Raw genomic sequence first — 18,579 nt, forward strand, 5'->3', positions numbered from 1 at the left:
AACCTGCACGCATCTCAGTCCACGCACGATAATGCATGCGAGGCTCCGAGCCCCCAGCGGGTTCTGGATGCGTCCACGGGAGCGTTGGGCGGCTGGTGCTCCTCCAGAGCCCGAGCTGCGTGACCTACCCTTCCCAAAACACATTGCGTTATTGGTAGACTGCGCTGGACGCATCCCAAGCCGTGTCTGACCCGCAGGTAGAGCCGGGGCTTTGTTCTGCATGGCTTTTGGGGTCAAGACACCAATCAGGACATTCTGAGGACCCTCCTCACGCTCTCTGGGAACGACTGGCAATGTTTTGCAACCAGAACTCACCGGAGCGCCGGGGCTGGGGTGAACATGCGTGTGTGGGGCTGAGACCGAGGGCTGTGCCAAACTGCAGTGGAGCCTTGGTGCTGCGGGCACCGCCTGTGCCGGTGGCGGGGACAGCAGGGGCACCGGCCCTGTGTTACTGCCATGGGCTGGTCATAAGGATAAAAGAGGTAATATAGATTTATTCCAAATTATTTTTATGAACCTTTTCAGAAAAGTTTTTGTTTAATATTTGTGAATACACAGAATATACTGGACTCCCCCCCCAGAGAAGGATGCAGGTGCAATAAACACGTTATCAACTGTGAGTGACTCGTTCTTTCTACACGACTTTTCTCTCTTGAAGAAATCCAGTGACATAGATTTGTGTCTGATTATTGAGAAACAGATTTACTCATTTAAAAATCCCTTTCTGCTTTTCACATATCCGACGGCAAAGTGAACTATCATTGTGCTCCATGTCAGGAAATCACTAATAGGTTTTAAATGCTTTCACCACAATAACACACTTTAATTTGCTCCCTTTACATTTTAGAGAACTACGATTTTTCTGTCAGCAGGCAGATTTTATGGGAAAACAAGGGGTGAAAGAGAAACGGAGCAGCTTCCACGGCCGTCTCCGCGGTGCTCGTGGTGCTGGAGGCGGCTGCGCCGTGTGCGCAGAGCAAACACCGGATCCAGCAATCACCGCACAACGCGGGCACGGTCGCCACGGAATACTCGGTAAATGGTGAACGTTGTGAGCTGACCGGTCTCCAGCAGCTCAGACCTGCAGCTGGGGACGGCGCTGTGCAAATACCCAAACTGACTCTGCCGTAACAGCTCCCTGAAGAACCGCAGACATCTTCCACAAGAGCTCCACAGCTTTAGAGGCTGAACAACGTGAAATAATAACTGCTTATGCAATAAGGCACAGATATTTGAGGAAGCCCTGGACCCAGTTAGAGCTTCACTAAATCAAACCTCACTGCGCGCTGGGTGCGTCAGCCCCAGGGTGGGTGGGCAGGGGCGCCACAGCGAGCTCACACCCACAGCAGCTGCTCCTGAGCCTGGGTCCCCTGCAGAGCTCGTTCCCAAACTCGGAGCTGACCGTGGTTGTATCGGGGCAGGCGGATGGGAACAAACTGACTTCAGCAATACTGGGAACAACAAAATAAAACCTTACTACACTAACCGTCTCCAAAATGAAATCATTGTTCCTTGGCTGTGGTGGCACACTTCCGAAATACCACATTAAGGACACCTACATTTTCCTGCCATGCCATTTATCGGAGTCAATTTTATTTCTACACAATCTGACACAAAATGAGTAATTTTTATAATACAGTTACTCATGAAAACTGCTTAGCAGGACATAACGGAAGCAATACTACTTGGAGAAGTTCAGCGGGTGTCTGCCTCTCAGCACTGGTGTTACAACAGAAGAGCTGCCATTACTGGTTAACAGCGTATCTTTGTAGAGGTAAGGGATTACAGAAGAACCAAACTCCATAGGAAAAATGCATCATGCTGTTCCTTATCAAAGCTACAAAACCAACGCAAGCGAGGAAGACAAGTTCTGCTTTGTTGAAGGTAAAAACACTGAGAAGAGAAAAGCCCAGAATTTGATATAGGACAGTATCAGGTAAGTTTTACAAGGAAAAATCCATTTTACGTTTAACACCATTCAGGTATCATCTGATAGAACAAATTCTCAAACCTGCAATGTGAGTTGTCTTGCCCTTATTGGCAATAGCACTGAAGCACACTACTGTGCTATTCGTCCAGTAATTGACGCGTGCTAATAAAGCACCAAAGCCACCTTTTTGTCAGGTTTGTTTTACAGCTAGGAACAAAAGGCAGAACGGTTTACAGCCTGGATTACAGAAATATACACAGTCCCTGAAAATCCGGCCTCTGAAAGTCAGACCATCAGGATTTTCATCCCTGCACCACAAAGGATCAGGCTTCAAATTTAGGGAAACCCCTCCAAGTTTCCATTTCTTGGTTCCAATCAGAATAGAAGAGCCTTTCTGGTCCATTTCTGTCAGGCCACTTCTAGACAACTTTCTGTAGGCATAAATCTGATTAAACTTACAGCTCAGTACCTGTTCCAACCCACCTGAGTGTCCTCACAAACACCAATAGAGCAGTTTGTATGGTTGGAAAAGAGAGGGTGCCAACCCAGTCTACAAATAATCAAGGGAAACCCCACAAAACCAACGAGGAGGCAGAAAGTGGGTTCGGATGCAGCAGCACTTAAACACCGCCCGCACACGGAGGAGCGAGGCCCGAGCTGCGACAGCACCGACAGCCAGCGGCTTCCAGGGCTGCCGAAGACAAAGCAGCCTCTGCGCAGGATGGTACATGCGCCATTACATAACTAACCAACAGCCGAAAGCTTTAGTCATTAGTTGTACGGTTTATTTAGACAAGACAAAAGCTTGTACAGCTTTGTAACTGTACACAGAAATGAAAACATCTGAAATATATTAGTTTTTCCCCCTGCATATTTAGCTTTTTACTTTGTTCTTGAGAAGTGGTTCCTCAGGATTCCCGTTTCAGCAGTACGTACGCTCCCATCACCGCCAGCAGAGCGTACTGGAAGAGAACAGGGAACAAACACAACATCATTTCACAGCAGCTCTGAAGTGGCTCAAAGCCTCTCCAACATCACACCTTCCGGACAAGTGCGCAGATACACAATATTTTAACATGATCCCATTAATTGTGAACAGCCATCATGACTGCATATGCTTCGTTTATGACAGTCCTATAAAAAAGGTTCTCAAATTATTACAAATGCAGAGTTCTATTGGATAACAGATGAGCTAAAACAAGCAAAAAAAAACCCACCACAGCTCATTTTACGTTAGGTACTAAACCACACAGATTTACCAACACATACTCTCACATGCAAGATTCTTACTACCTCGCTATTTTATAATTTTAAACTCAAGTACTCACAATGTCTGCATACTTACCTTAAATTTTGGATAGTCATTCATGATTATAGTTACCATACCAACGTAGGGCAAAAACCTACAATGGACAAAACCACACGAATGTAAAATTAACCTTCAAATATGACATGGAGATGTATTGAATATTTTAGATGATCGATTTCAGATTAAAAAACACACAACAACCACCAAAACTAAACAAAACCCAAAGCAGAGCTTTAGAGACAATATGTACTTCAGGAAAATGTGGGAGCAAGACCTCAGATTTCTCTCTCATGTTTCTTACTGATAGCATTACTCATTATTATTAGTTCACTAATTATTAAGTAATCCATCCACATGGATCCCAGAAATGGCAATAACCATCATGGTAACGAGGGGCACCCACAGAAGCCCATCCCGCGGCACAGGGAACCGGCTCTCAGGCTTGCTCTTGTTCTGCAGCTACAAGAGCCCTGTGAGCCACCACAGAAGGGACAGATTTGTTACATGTGCCATTATCAAAAAAACAATTAAAGACTTCCAGTCTTCCCATCAGTGACAGCACTACAGGAACTTTCCCAGGAAGTGATTCTTTACATCACCACTTCATGTAATAAAGCTTTAGAATACTACACCAGATCTAGTTTGTACCAACAGTGGAACTAAGTTCTAACCCTAAATGTTCTATTTTAGTTACAAACACAGATATTCCGCATTACTTACCCTCTTGCTCTTCCAACAACATCTTTCTTCTCTAGCCAGTTCTGACCTTCTTTGTACAAACCTCTATCATCGACTTCATTATTATCACCTTTAGTCAGAAATTTGATGTTCCCATTTTCTCTAGAAGGCAACGAGGTGACAAACCAAACACCACTTAATTTAAAAACCTCAATTAACATCCACAAAGCACAATGAAGATGAAAAGTGCTACAAGATTAGATAACCGTGTCTACTTCCAGTCCTGCGTATTTGACAAACACCATTAAATCATCAACACTGCAATTGTTACTGACAGAGTCAATAGATTTTAACCAGAAACGTTTTTAAAAACCACCCCTAGACCGTTGTTTGATATAAGCAATTACACAGTGAACACGAAAGGGATATTGTCCACCCGGAGCAGGCACTAAACCTCTTCAACAACAGCACTGTGTGCCTGCCTGGGACAAACCAAACACACCAAACCAGAAACAAACCCAACCAAACAACCCCCCCGCCTCTTCACTTTCAACAGAGAAAGCATTTTACTCTGAAATGCTGAATAATACCCTACTAAGTTTGTTTTGCTTTTAACAAATTGTGGAATAAGATCCTGTGAAGCCGTCACGCATTACAGAATAAATTGAACTGCATATGAATCACAAATCTCAGGTGAGGCAGACCCTGAAAGTCTTCCCTTAGGAGAAGACAGGGGTACAATACAGTGCTTTAGGACTTGTTTAACTCTAGTAATCACATTTATGCCAAAAATCTCTGTCCTTTTGATGAAAACAGATATTGAAGAGTCTCTAAGGTAGCTGCACACCTGCATCAAGTTTAGTATTTTGTCACTAACACCACAACACAGTTTTAGGTCACTTGTTAACTGCTAAACAATCCACTGAGTTCCAGGCAAAGCCCCACTTATGTTTGATATTTGTAAATGTGGAAACAAAGCAAAACAACAAAACGTGTAACCAGCCTTCACATAACGCAGCGCACACAAGACGCTCTGCTGGGCTTTGGGGCCGTACGGAGAAGTCCACGCCACCGAAAGGCTGCGGCAGGTGACAGAGCCCAGGCAGCCGGCTGCTCCCGAACCCGTCACCGCACCTTTCTGGGCTTTCTGCACCAACAGCGGTTCAAACCCTGGCCCTTTCCCTGCTGTTTCTAATGAACCAAGTCTCTTACACTGGGTTTGAATGTGATGATTTGATCACTGCTGTCAGAAAACCTTCCACGTTTCATGCCCTTGCAAGATTTCAGTTCAACGCTCCCACTTAGAAAAATTGAGTTCACAGTCTTCAAAACGATTTTGATTAAGAAGCTGCCAATTGCAAGTAATTCATATCAAGAAACAAGGAATTTTTATTAAGACAAAATAGGTATTTAAGAAAAAAAGGTAATTCTTGGATATACATATTTGTTCCAAAAAAGCGTTGAGGAACAGATATTACTCAAAAGATAATCACCTTCAGTTCACAGCCAGGACTTCCTGAGTAACAAACATGTCAGTGCTTGCCACCTCCAGGCTGGTTTCTTGCTGTGCAGAACCAGAAACAGAATTGCCTCTGTTTGCAGACAGGACTGTTCATCATAGCAGGCATATGAGTAAAGGTAAAACCAAGTCACCTACCCGCTGCTTTTCAGCGGAAATTGCTGTTGGCATTGAGACTAATATACACCAAGAGAATAACAATCTCTTCTCTCATTCTTAGTCAAACCTCTTTCTTGGAAGGCTTCACATAAAGATCACATACTTGTCAGACTTCACATAGAGCTCTGGTTCTGAACCTTCACCTTCCTTCAGAGATTTGTTTTTAGAAGTTGCTATTTATCACACCAAAATCCCAGTTCCGTGACAGTCAGCGCAGCAGCGGACTCCGCTCCGCTGGCAAGAATAACGCGCACGGCTCGTGTCACCGGGCTCCTCTTTGGGATGGGCTTACCAGCGTCCAACTGAGCAGCTCTGCCGAGGGACAGAGTCACACGTGCCACAGCACCGCGGAAAATGTGGATCACATCCCAGAGGTGGCTTTGATCTTACAGCATATCCTCACCTGTCTTCTCCATAAAATACTACCAAATTAAAATGTAAGTGGAAGTCACAGTGAAGACAACTACATTTAGAAACAAGGAAAATGCCAAGTTGCATTACCTTTCATGTATTTTGATTACTCTGTGAACTATTGGAATGTCTCTGCCTTCGACTTTAAAAACAACTATTTCACCAGCTCTGATTGGGTCATCATGGAAATTCGTTAGGAACAACAGGTCTCCCCTGTGAAAAGCTGGTTCCATGCTGCCACTACAAACAAAGAGAGAGAGTTTATTAGCATTGTGGTGAGCGAAAGAAGAGCTATGAAAACAAAGAACATTTAATTCTTACAGATAGAGTGACAATTTCAATGGAAATCTGTAGCTTCACCCGTTCAGTAACAGCACGCCGACACTCAACACAACCAGAACGCAGTAAGCCTCCGAGCCAGCCTACAGAAGTCTGGCTTACTGCCCCAATGAAAGGAAACAAGCTGCAGAGGAAGCAGTATTGTGGCTACGATGGAGGAACAAAGCGAGCCATTCTGGTTACCCAATCCATCGGTGAAAAGTCAAAATATGTCTCCCAGTACAACAAGAAGTACTTCTCAACACAGAACGAGTTCAATTAACACCAGCAGGAGTTACGGTTACGTCAGCAATTATTATTAATGACCAGAACACCCTGTGTGGGACTACGCTGGGTCCTTGGGAACAGAAATTAGCCTTGAAGTTCTGAAGGCCTACCTGTGAGAAAGATGGGAGTAAAGGGGTATCCAGAGATGTTAATGATGTACCCGGGAGACAGAAGAGAGTAGAAGAGAAACACTGATGATAGCAAGATTAGCCAATAAGATGTTACTGCTGTAACTTGTAACCAATAGTTAAGAGACACATGAATTGGTAAAACTGTATCAAAATGCACTTGTGGCAATAAATGGCATCTACTACTTTCATCCTAGAAGAACTCGGTCTGTGTGGTTTGTCCGTCTCAACCACAACACCCATGCCTATTTTCAAAGCCAGCCACTGCACTCTTTGGTAACAACCTCTAAGGTACGACTCCGGATTCCATAACTAATAACATGAATAGATGAGTCTCACTAAAATACCGGTGTTTGCTGCAGACATTCCTTGCTGACCAACACTCCATTTCTGTTCCATGAACACGTGTTTAGCTTCAAGCGTTTGATCAGCATTCAGGGTCTGCAAGACTGACTCTGTACACCACATATCTACAAACTTCAATGGAAACCAGACTGCAGTTATGAAAACAGCCTAAGTGTCCGAAAACAGAGTTAAAAGAAAAAAAAGTGTTTGAGTATATCTTTAAGAAGGTGAGATTTCAAACTCAAAATCTATTCAAGGGGAAAAGGAAGGAGACGAAGGACAAAACAATCTCTGTACTTTAACAGAAACGCCTTTACATTGACTTACCTGAGCACCACAACAATAGGGCTTTCACTTCCAGTAACGACGATCAGCCCTTTCCATATCATAAGGGCAGAAGACACAATCATAGCAAAATTCAAGACTTGATAATACAGCTAGATAAAATAAGAAAAGTATTGTTTAAAGTTACCGTCTTGTATTTCAAAGCACAACACAGAAATTCAACCCATATGCACCACTGAATCACAACCCAGGCACGTGGACTTTTATGCTACAATCGTTTTCCAGAAGAAGCCTCGTGGAACCGATTGCTGTTCCGGCCACACCGCGGTACGCAGGTTTAGTCCAGCGTGTGCCCCAGCCTGGGCTCACGGTGCCCGGTCCACGCTCCCGCCTGTGAGCACCACAAGCCACTGAGCTCACTGGAACGACTTCTAAAATATCAGAAACTAATCTGGTTTGACCACAGGCTGCTGACTCCTCCTGAGCTCACAGGGCTCAAAACACACATGAGAAATACAGTAAAGCAGCAACACCAGCCGCTGCACTTTGAACAGTTATCTTTTCTGGACAGAAGAGCTGGGAGCATAGAAGAGACACAACAAGGGATCATTTCCTTTACTCGTTAGAAATATCTTATGTGGAAAATCTCTTATAACTTGAGTGCATTCCTGCTCGGCGCTGCCCTGAAGCGCGGATACAGCTTCTCACACCGCTTCCTCCGTTATTCTTCTCGGCAACACACGAAGATACTTTGGCGACAAACGACCCCGCCCGTCTGCACTCACCACCGTTCGATAACACGCTCATGGGACTCTCAGGTACGTGACCCGCCCGGCCCGGCCCACCCCCGGAATCTCCCGCGGACTCCGCGCCCCAGGCCCCGCCTGGCCGCACCGGCAGCCCCTCCGCTACCTGCCGCTTGTTCATGCGCCGCAGGTCCCCGAAGAGATCCATGGCGGCCGCGCAGGGCCGCACCGGCGGGTCCTCGGCGGGCGCGGGAGCCGCTCACAGCCCGAACCCCCACGCTCACCGCACCAACCAGGAAACTGCGGCGCGGGCACCGCGCTGCTCCCCGGGACTTGTAGTCTCCGTGCGCCTCCGCCCCGCCCACGCGCGGCGGCCTCTGCCGCCACCCGGACTACAACTCCCAGCATGCACCGCGCCGAGGGGCCTGAATGCGAATCCCCTCGCCTCCGGTCCCTGCAGGTGCCCAACCCATTTGCGGTCCGAGGGGGCTCTCGGTGGACGCTGAGAGCCCACGATACGGCGGAATGAGCCAGAGTTGTCTGCGAAGCAACAGGACGGCGACACCGGCTTCCTGAGCCGCGTCCTTCGGGTCAGGCGGCTGCCGGCCAGCCCTCGCTGGGGCCGCCGCTGCGTGTGCGCCGCTCATTGGAGGGCCGGCGGGGCGGGGCCGGCGGGGCGGGGCCGGCGGGGCGGGGCCACGTGCTCCGCCAGGTGCGCCGGTTCCCGGTGGAGCGGCGGGCGGTCCCCGCCGTGCTGCGGGTGCAATGTCCGCAGACCCTCCGGTGCCTGTTCAGCCCCGCCCGCCCGCGGCCACCAACGCGTTTGCAACACGTCTGGTACTTGTGCAACAGGGAAATGATGATCGCGAAACTACTAATTAACATACGTAACACATAAGCGAACCACTGCCTAATTACACTTCGCTCCCAGCAAAAAAGGGCCAAATTCTCATTTACACCAGAAATCGTTCTACCTGGAATAAATCTAAAAGCCTCATTGAATATACCACCAGTTTACAGCAGGGCAGCAAAACTGAGTGCAGACCAGTAACTCAGGCAATTATAGATAATTTGACGAAGAAATCTTTGTCAAATTTACTTTGCCATTGTAACAAAATCTTTATGTCATTTCTTGTGGTTATAGATGTACATTTCTCTTTAGCTATTCAAATAATTAATTACATTAATGCAGAATATCATATTTGCCTTAATATAAAGAAACCACAGCAAACCAGTGTTTGTTCCAAAGCACCGTGTACCGCACTCAAATTGCGACTCGTGCAGTCATTCTGGTGGAGACAATTAGAAGCGGAAGCTCAGATTATAAAACCTAATTTTGTAACAAGTGGAGGGAAAAAGCCGTTGAAGCCGGTTGTTTTTTCTTCGCAGAGATGCCACACGGTTGTGTCCAAGGCACAAACCCACATCTGATTCTGAGACCATAGCATCTTTGCCTGTCACTTTGCTATCAATTAGAGTTCCAAAACTCAGAATGCACTTTTACCCACCCATTGTACATGGTGAGGAAAGGGAAACATCAGGAATGGGCTTTTCGTCCATTTCCACAGACACGAGGAACCACCCACCCACGCTTCTGCTGGTGGTTCTGCTATTTTATCATCCGGATGATTTAGGTTGCTAAAGGTCACATGTGTTTTGAAATCCTCCCGCTCTCTGGATGTTTGACTTCAATATTTGTGCAGTGGATCTTCCAGAGCACTGCGGCTGCAAAATTATGCACATTTTTTAGAACACGGAATAATGTAGCTCTTGACATTCTGGCTGGTTTGCCAGACCTTTGCGAACATCCAGGCATTAGAGCTACCTGTATATATAATATTTGAATTACAGCTCTTTGTTTTCAAAGAGATTGGCCATGGGCAAATACCCAGCACCTTGCACCTGAGCTGAAAAATGTAGGTTAATAGGCGAAGCCATAGGAGTTCACCTGCAGCTGCTCAGAGTAAAGCACGGAAGAAATGCAATGCCTGCCTTTCCTGGCGAGCACTCTTTGTTCCAAACACATTGGAACTATTGTACTCCCCGTTCCCGTTGCTCAACGGGCAGTTGCAGCAGCCGTGCTGTGCACAGGGCCGCCCAAAAGCACCGGGGTGCCGCTCGCACCAATCCCTCCCTGTGTTCCCGTAACGCCGCGGCGCTGAGCTGCCCGCAGGACCAGCTGCAGCGAGCGGGACGCTCTGCAAGAAGCTTCCGCTCCATCTGCCGAGCGCCAGAGGGACAGGGCGAGTCAGAGAAGGGGCGGTTTCGGAGGACAGGGCTGCAGTCTGGTGTCCAGGGGACTCACCTCCGCGGGCCCGTGCTCGGGGAGCAGCGCTGGCCCCCGTGCTCGCTGTACACACGTGTTCCTCACCCTCGGGGCCAGCCGCGGGTGGATTGTCCGCTGCCATGTCCACAAGCAGGATCGTGGTCCTGATACCTTCGCTGGTACCTTCAGCTGAGCCCTGTCCTGTCCTGTGAGGTGTGGAGCTGAGCCCTGTCCTGTCCCGTGAGGTGCGGAGCTGAGCCCTGTCCTGTCCTGTGAGGTGCGGAGCTGAGCCCTGTCCTGTCCCGTGAGGTGCGGAGCTGGGCCCTGTCCTGTCCCGTGAGGTGCGGAGCTGGGCCCTGTCCTGTCCCGTGAGGTGCGGAGCTGGGCCCTGTCCTGTCCCGTGAGGTGCGGAGCTGGGCCCTGTCCTGTCCTGTGAGGTGCGGAGCTGAGCCCTGTCCTGTCCTGTGAGGTGCGGAGCTGAGCCCTGTCCTGTCCCGTGAGGTGCGGAGCTGGGCCCTGTCCTGTCCTGTGAGGTGTGGAGCTGAGCCCTGTCCTGTCCTGTGAGGTGCGGAGCTGAGCCCTGTCCTGTCCTGTGAGGTGCGGAGCTGAGCCCTGTCCTGTCCCGTGAGGTGCGGAGCTGAGCCCTGTCCTGTCCTGTGAGGTGTGGAGCTGAGCCCTGTCCTGTCCCGTGAGGTGTGGAGCTGAGCCCTGTCCTGTCCTGTGAGGTGCGGAGCTGAGCCCTGTCCTGTCCCGTGAGGCACCGAGCTGAGCCCTGTCCTGTCCCGTGAGGTGCGGAGCTGAGCCCTGTCCTGTCCCGTGAGGCGCGGAGCTGAGCCCTGTCCTGTCCCGTGAGGCGCGGAGCTGAGCCCTGTCCTGTCCCGTGAGGCACCGAGCTGAGCCCTGTCCTGTCCCGTGAGGCGCGGAGCTGAGCCCTGTCCTGTCCCGTGAGGTGCGGAGCTGGGCCCTGTCCTGTCCCGTGAGGCGCGGAGCTGGGCTGCCACACGGGCCGGACCAGCCGCGATGCAAACCCGGCTCGGGAGCCTCCTCGCGCGCCGGGCTGTCTGACAACGAGCAGCCACGGCTCTGCCGCAGCGAGGCCTGTGGGCCGCGTCCCCTCGTTGTGTGGGTTACGTGGGCTCCGTCATCCTTGGCACCTCAGTCTCAGTCATTTCCACATTTCACAGCATCCACTGAGGTGCCGTGGGTCGTTTTTCCTGTGCGAAGAACAGAGCTATAGAACATGACCCCAGCTGCACACCTTCGCTCTTAAAAGTTATTTTTGAAGTAATTTCGTCTGCCTCCGTCAGACCACACGCCAAGTAGTCTCAAGCAATTCTGCCTTTGAAGTACCATTAAGGTTCCTTAAAATCGGGCACCCAGCAGGCAGGCCTCAGAGTGACCTGTCGCTGGCCATGCAGCCCTTCATGCTGTTTGTTAATGGCACTCCTGGCGTGTCTCGCTCTTCTGAGAGGCTTTTCCCAGGCACTGAGAAACCCAAGCACAGACGCTTCCCCAGGGCTTCACCAGGGCTCTGAGTTACCTGCTGTTTTCAGCGCGTGCCTCCGAGGGGCATTCAGATTTTGCCATTGTGTCCTCTGTTGGTTCTGTGCCGCATTCCAATTTGTCTGCCCTTTATCTCACTAAAACCCCGGTCCTGGCGTTAGGTGCTGGCTGGACAGCAGCCCCACCAGCGAGGACGCCCCGCACACGGCGTTTGCGAGCCGCCCTGCTCCCTCGGGGCCGGTTCTGCAGGGCCCTGCACGGTGCTCCCCAAATGCTGCTGATCGCACATCCCATCAGTAAACTTGTGATCATGCACCCTCAATATCTGTATATTTACTTAATTATAAATTACGTAAATGTGTGACTGTACTAATATATTATGCATGTTATAAAACATACACGAAAAATAACAAAGTGTGAGATAAAGGTGACACAAACATTATTTTTTACAAAATATTTTATTAATTTCATTTTTTAATGGTACAAAGATATTTTGCTTTAGGGCATGCGTGGCCTACTCCTTGCGGAACTTCTCTCCCGAATCCTGTTACCTGTCCGGGATCTGTTAACAGGCGGAGTTTCCAAGCAGAGCGCCGCGGTGTGCGGTTGTTTCTCGTTGTGAGTCAGCGCCCTCGGCGTGCCCTGCGCGCCCTGCGTGCCCTGCGTGCCCTGCGCGCCCTGCGCGCCGCTGCCTGGGCAGCTGACCTGAGCGCAGACAGGGGACGTGCTGCAGGGAACAGCTCGTCTGCGAAACAACTCCTTCTTCTGGGGAGAGGGGACGGAGAGGGAGGGACCCAGCTGAACGAACATCCAGTCGAATTTAGCTAATAATGTTCTCTTTTTGTCCCCTTACCCCGAGGAATTGACTAAACCAGAAACAACTTGAAAAAGTGCTTAGGCCTTTCCAAGTGAAAAAGAGTTTATTTTTTAAAACTGCCCAAGAGCAAAGGAGGAGACGGGTAAAAGGTTTCTAAAAACTCTAACAAAAGCAACTATTTAATCCTTATTCAGGAACAATCTCTTGGTGGTGAAACTGTGTAACTGCTGGGTTTGGCTCTTTGCTGGGGGAGGAGAGAACACTGAGATGGCTCATGGGATTAGTTTCCTTTCCTCCGAAAACTGCTAAAACCTTTGCATAAAAGCAGCTCACCTCGAACTGGAAATGCTCTGAAATGCTCTCTGCATTCGCCGTCAGTCAGCTCTGGTGACAGCTCCATCGTCACCGACCCTGCTCTGTCCCTGTTGTGCCGGGTATCAGCCCACAGACTGTCACTGTCACCGTGTCACTGTCCCCGTGGGATCCAGGCCAAGAGGCAGCGCTGCTGTCTGCACCTGCAAAATGTGCTCGTGCCTCGTTGTCCCTCCGCTGTCCCTCTGCTGTCCCTCCGCTGTCCCTTCACTGTCCCCCACTATCCCTCCGCTGTCCCTCCGCTGTCCCTTCGCTGTCCCCCACTATCCCTCTGCTGTCCTTCCGTTGTCCCCCGCTGGTCCCTCCGCTGTGTCTCCGCTGTCCCTCTGCTGTCCCCGCAGCACCGAGCTGGCTGACAATCGCGCTCACTAACCAGCTGCCATTTGCTCACCTGCACTGGAGAAGTGAGGCTGACACGCTGTCTGCCAACAACGAGGAAGGGGGTGTGATGTCACTTGAGAGCCCCACTCACAGCACCGGAGCTGAGCTCAGTGAGCTGAACTTGGCCTCTGGCTGCAGCGCCTGCTACGTGGTGCTCGTGCCTTGACTTCCGTGGGCATCTGGAAAGCGCTCGCCATCCCCGAGAGGAGCACGTGGTGTGGGGACGTCTCGGGGAGGCAAACCCTCCGGAGCAGGGCTGGTGCGGCTCGCTGCGGGAATGCTTCTCTGCATAGAAAGGGCTCCACTTGTTTTGCTAACAGCAACAGTATGTAAATGTAATGACCAAGAGCTATTTTGAGACAGTAGCTCCTCCAGTTACAGCCTGATTGCATCCATCAGGAGCTGCTCTGCATTTTAACTGAGAAAGTGACAGTCACTTAAAGCAGGAAATATCGTTGCACTTGACGTTCAATATTAATCCGGCACACAAGCTGTGGCCTTGTCAGCCAAGCGGCGGAGGGGCTCGGAGCAACGCTGATCACGCAGCGCATCCGTATCCCCGCCATCGTATTGGAATCGTTGAATATGAAATAGCAGAACTTGAGACAATAAAATAAACGGACTGGATAAAGGCTCCTGCCAAATCACATTAAGGGACATATCTGTGAAGGATACAATGTTCAGATTATTTTGCTAATAGTCACATTACTGCTCCAAATAAATCTCTTTTATCCAAATTAGAAACCTGAGGGTCAGAGAAGCAAGCTGTAGTGCCTCTGGTTCGTTTTCCAGGTGAATCTGAGTCTTTTCCAATGCCTTGCGTCACCAGGCACTTCCAGAGCACCCCATAGCAGTGGGGCGGAGCACGGTGCATGGTGCGTTTCGGCCAGCAGGGAATGCGCGGTGTGCGCTCGGTGCCCGTGCGGGTGGTGGGGGGTTTGCCATGGCCTGGCACCTGCTGCTGTGCAGGCCTGTCCTGCGGGGACGAGGTGACGCGGTCCTGTGGGGACAAGGTGACGCGGTCCTGCGGGGACGAGGTGACGCGGTCCTGCGGCTCCCCGCTGTCCCCACTGTCCTCGCCGTCCCCTCCTGCCCGCTGGCCACACCGCAGGGTGTCCTGCTGCCGCGGCCCATGGGAGGAAAGCTAGGGAAGAAGTAACACTAAAACCAGTCTCTGTATGGTCACTTTTGAGGACACAATTCGTTTGTTCTCAAAGGCAAGAAGCACTCAGGGAGCAGGCAAGACGTGCTCCTTATTTCATGCTCCTGCATCCAGCTCCGGCCCCAGAGCCCTGTTTGTACACAAAGCCCAGCGATGTAGGTCGGGTGCGCTTGTGCCTGCTACGTTTGCCACGTTCTGTACTTATTTATCTTCTCACTCCATTACCCACCCTTTGTCCTCCTGGGCGCCTAGACGGATAACCTTTTACTAATAATCTGAAATTCAAATACAAAGAATTGACTCCCGAAGTGCTCCAATATTTGAGAAAGGTTTTAAAATAAAATAGGTTTGTTCTGTGTCCCATTACTGGCCTGGCAGCTGCGTGTGTATGCCGAGTCTACTGAGAAAGGTAATATTAACAGAATGAAAAGGTCAGAGTTATATAAAAATCCTTTTAAAACCGAACAGGCCTGCTGTACTGGATTCCCCAGATACACAGAGGGAAGAACAGAGAACAGGGGCCTTGGGTGGGTGAAGCCGTGCACCTGCGACCGCCCCTCAGCAACGAGCCTGGGGAGCGTGCTCAGCCACACGCGGCCCGCGCCTGCCTGGCTCTGCCCGGCTCTGCCCGGCTCTGCCCGGCTCTGCTTGGCTCTGCCCGGCTCTGCCCGGCTCTGCTTGGCTCTGCCCGGCTCTGCCCGGCTCTGCCTGGCTCTGCCCGGCTCTGCCCGGCTCTGCTTGGCTCTGCCCGGCTCTGCCCGGCTCTGCCCGGCTCTGCTTGGCTCTGCCCGGCTCTGCCTGGCGCTGCCCGGCTCTGCCCGGCTCTGCTTGGCTCTGCCCGGCTCTGCCTGGCTCTGCCCGGCTCTGCCCGGCTCTGCTTGGCGCTGCCCGGCTCTGCCTGGCGCTGCCCGGCTCTGCCCGGCTCTGCTTGGCTCTGCCTGGCTCTGCCCGGCTCTGCCCGGCTCTGCTTGGCTCTGCCCGGCTCTGCCTGGCGCTGCCCGGCTCTGCCCGGCTCTGCTTGGCTCTGCCCGGCTCTGCCTGGCTCTGCCCGGCTCTGCCCGGCTCTGCTTGGCGCTGCCCGGCTCTGCCTGGCGCTGCCCGGCTCTGCCCGGCTCTGCCCGCCGGCACGGGGACGGGGACGGGGACCCTCCGGGCGAGTCACCGATGGGGGGTACCGGGGAGGCCACTGCACCATGCAGGGGCGATAATACCCGCTCGGATCCGACCAAACGCTTGTCTGGCTCAGGCTCTGACAAAGCCAAAACCACTGCAGGAATCCTTCACAAATAATTTTATTTGCTATAAATACACTTTTAACCCTTGCTGAAACCTTGATATTCATAATTTTCTGTGGCATCGAGTGTCACTGTTTCACTGTATGATAGAATTAAACCCATGTGTTCTATCAGTTTTGAATGTTCTGCTCCTCGTAGGACATGGTTCCCTCGCACATCCTGAGTCCTCTGCTGCACCCACCACAGCTGGGCCCCAGCTTGAGCTGCTGTGTGGAGGAGCAGATGAAGGGGAGCAGGGTGCAGGGAGCAGGGGTGCAGGGTGCAGGGAGCAGAGTGCGGGGTGCAGGGAGCAGGGGTGCAGGGAGCAGGGGTGCATGTTCTCGCTCGCCCCCCCGTGCCCCAGCCCACCGCCCCCATCGCTTTCCCCGGCAGAGCGTCCGGCCCCTGCTGTGCTGATTGTGCGGGACGAGGCGGCTCTGCCCGCCCGGTGTCCCACTTCTCCTGCTCATTGTTCCTCCCCGCCAGCCTCACAGCCTTTCTCAAGGGCATTTTTGTTGCTGGCAAATGGAACATTTTGGAAAGCGTCTCAGCGTGGCTCTGTGCACAATGCGGCTGGCCGGCTCCACGCTGCCTCACGGGGCTATTGTGACCTCCCATGCTGTCATTTTCTGTTCCTTTCCCACTGATAAGTGACCATGTGTCCCCAAGAAGATGCATTCAAAACTTGCCCACGTGGTTTGTGTTCTTCTTTTCCACGCATACTAGTGTCTCACTGACTTGTTTCTGTGCCTTTCCCAAAGACCTCACCAGGTCCCTGAGACAACCCGGGCTGGGCAGCGTGCCGGCTGCTCCGGGTGACCCAGCACCCACCCGGTGCCCGACACCCACCGCCAGCCCTTACAAACTGCAGCAAACGTCTGTACACCCCACAATGTAGCAGCTGAGGAGGGCTCGCCACTCCCGAAAGCTTTGTTTTCATACACCGAGGGACGCTTCAGCCGGTGAAGCGGTCTGAGGGGAGCACGGCTGAGCATTAGCGCTGCCGGCGTTAACCGACGCCAGCAGGTGAAAAGCCAGTGCTCTCTGCGCTGTGCGGGCAGGTGGGGCCGAGCCCGTCGCGCGAGGACTGCGCTGCCGCCGCCTCCGTGGCGCGGGAGCTTCGCATCTCCAGTTCCCTGCATCTTCAGTCGTGGTTTCTCAGCGTTGTGTTAACTGTTGCTGTAACTTGGGCATCGGTTTTGTTGTCAGAAGTTTACTCTTTCCTTCCTCCCATGCACCATACAGCTGAGGGGGAGGAGAGCGAGCACCACGCAAAACCGAGATGTTTAGGGAATAGTTTTGACAGAAAAAAAAGAAGAGATGAAACATTTCAATAAAATCAAGGTATTTTTCTTGAAGACTGTTGTTGGCATAATGTCTGTGCTTTGCGATTGTCTTAGATGTATTTCCTCATTAGTGAAAAGATGTTTTGTCTGAGAGGTGAAGGGACAAAGAGCGAAGATGCCCCGGGCCTGGTGGGTGGATTAGCCCCCGCAGACAAGGGTGCAGATGCTGGAGGAGCCGATGCCCACGACAGGCTTGTAATCTCTGCACGCAGCCTGCCGTTAAACACAATCTAATCAGGGCGGCAGCAGGCGCACTCCGACCCACGTATTGTCACCAGTGACAGAGCGGACGCCTTACCATGGACAATGCCACCCTGCTGCACGGCAGAGACGCTCATTTGATGGGAGGTAAGGAGGCCGCGCAGCGGGGCTGGGGGCTGCCGCCCGCCTCCCATCCCACAGGAACGCTGTCACCGGGGGCCCTTCCAGCGAGATAACAGTCCCCTCACTGTTTCTTTCACATGGAACAAAGCCAAAGAGCCTCACCACCCTCCCTGCCGCACCCCGGCTGTGCAGCACACAGCCCACGAGCACCAAAAACAGGTTGCACGAAGCGACCAGCCCCACTTTGGGTGACAGATTGCTAATCGTGCACATTTAGGGTTTTGTTTGGTAGAGATCTTTACAGCAGCAGAAAAGGAAGTTTTCAGCACAGAAAGTAGTAGTTGTTACACAAACTAAAGGGAATTTGTATAATCCTGACTCATCTTCTGCAGTGTTGGGTGGTGATGAGTCAGATGCCCTTCCTCCAGCAGGAGATACCAAGTACCGGCCACTGCAAGTCTGAGATTGCTTGAAAGACTCCCAGGCTGTGCTGGTTGCAAACCAGCAAGCTGCCTTTATTTCTGTGTTTGCTTCAATTGTAGGAAGAACGTCATGGGCAGCTCGAAATCAGCAAACAGGCAGGCTGAGCTGCTCCTGACATCCTCATCCCTGAGGACTGCGCTTCCTGAGGTAAAGAGGAGAAAGGCAGCAGCAGATTCGCTCTTGCTGGAAATAACGCTGCACCTGAGCTGCTCCCCGCCGCCAAGGTTTCTTAACTGGCTGCTGGCGGCTTTTGCTTAGTTCTGATGACTCGCTCAGAGCCCAGTTCTGGATGTTTGGATTCCCCTTTACCCTATTTTATTATGTGCTTATTCCATTTCATGGCACGGGCTACGGAAAGGCAGCAGTAGAAGCGCTGCCTGGCTGTGCTCGGCTGCAGAGGGACAGGCACCCTGGCTGTGGTGGCTGCGGTGGCTGATGGTGGATGCGGTGGCTGATGGTGGCTGATGGTGGCTGCGGTGGCTGATGGTGGATGCGGTGGCTGATGGTGGCTGATGGTGGCTGCGGTGGCTGATGG

At 51.6% G+C, this 18,579-nt stretch overlaps 1 protein-coding gene across 1 annotated transcript; it reads right to left on the reverse strand.

Moving 5' to 3' along the window:
- Positions 1-2,693: 2,693 nt before the first annotated feature.
- Positions 2,694-8,440, reverse strand: LOC136114595 (signal peptidase complex catalytic subunit SEC11C). The gene is made up of 6 exons (XM_065859977.2): positions 8,283-8,440; positions 7,413-7,522; positions 6,097-6,246; positions 3,960-4,079; positions 3,276-3,333; positions 2,694-2,892 (listed from the first exon to the last, which is right to left on the reverse strand). The coding sequence occupies exons 1-6, from the start codon at positions 8,322-8,324 to the stop codon at positions 2,839-2,841; spliced, it is 534 nt and encodes a 177-aa protein (XP_065716049.1). The 5' UTR covers positions 8,325-8,440; the 3' UTR covers positions 2,694-2,838.
- Positions 8,441-18,579: the final 10,139 nt, after the last annotated feature.

The sequence above is a fragment of the Patagioenas fasciata genome, chromosome W (genome assembly GCF_037038585.1).
Source record: "Patagioenas fasciata isolate bPatFas1 chromosome W, bPatFas1.hap1, whole genome shotgun sequence".
Classification (NCBI taxonomy): domain Eukaryota; kingdom Metazoa; phylum Chordata; class Aves; order Columbiformes; family Columbidae; genus Patagioenas; species Patagioenas fasciata.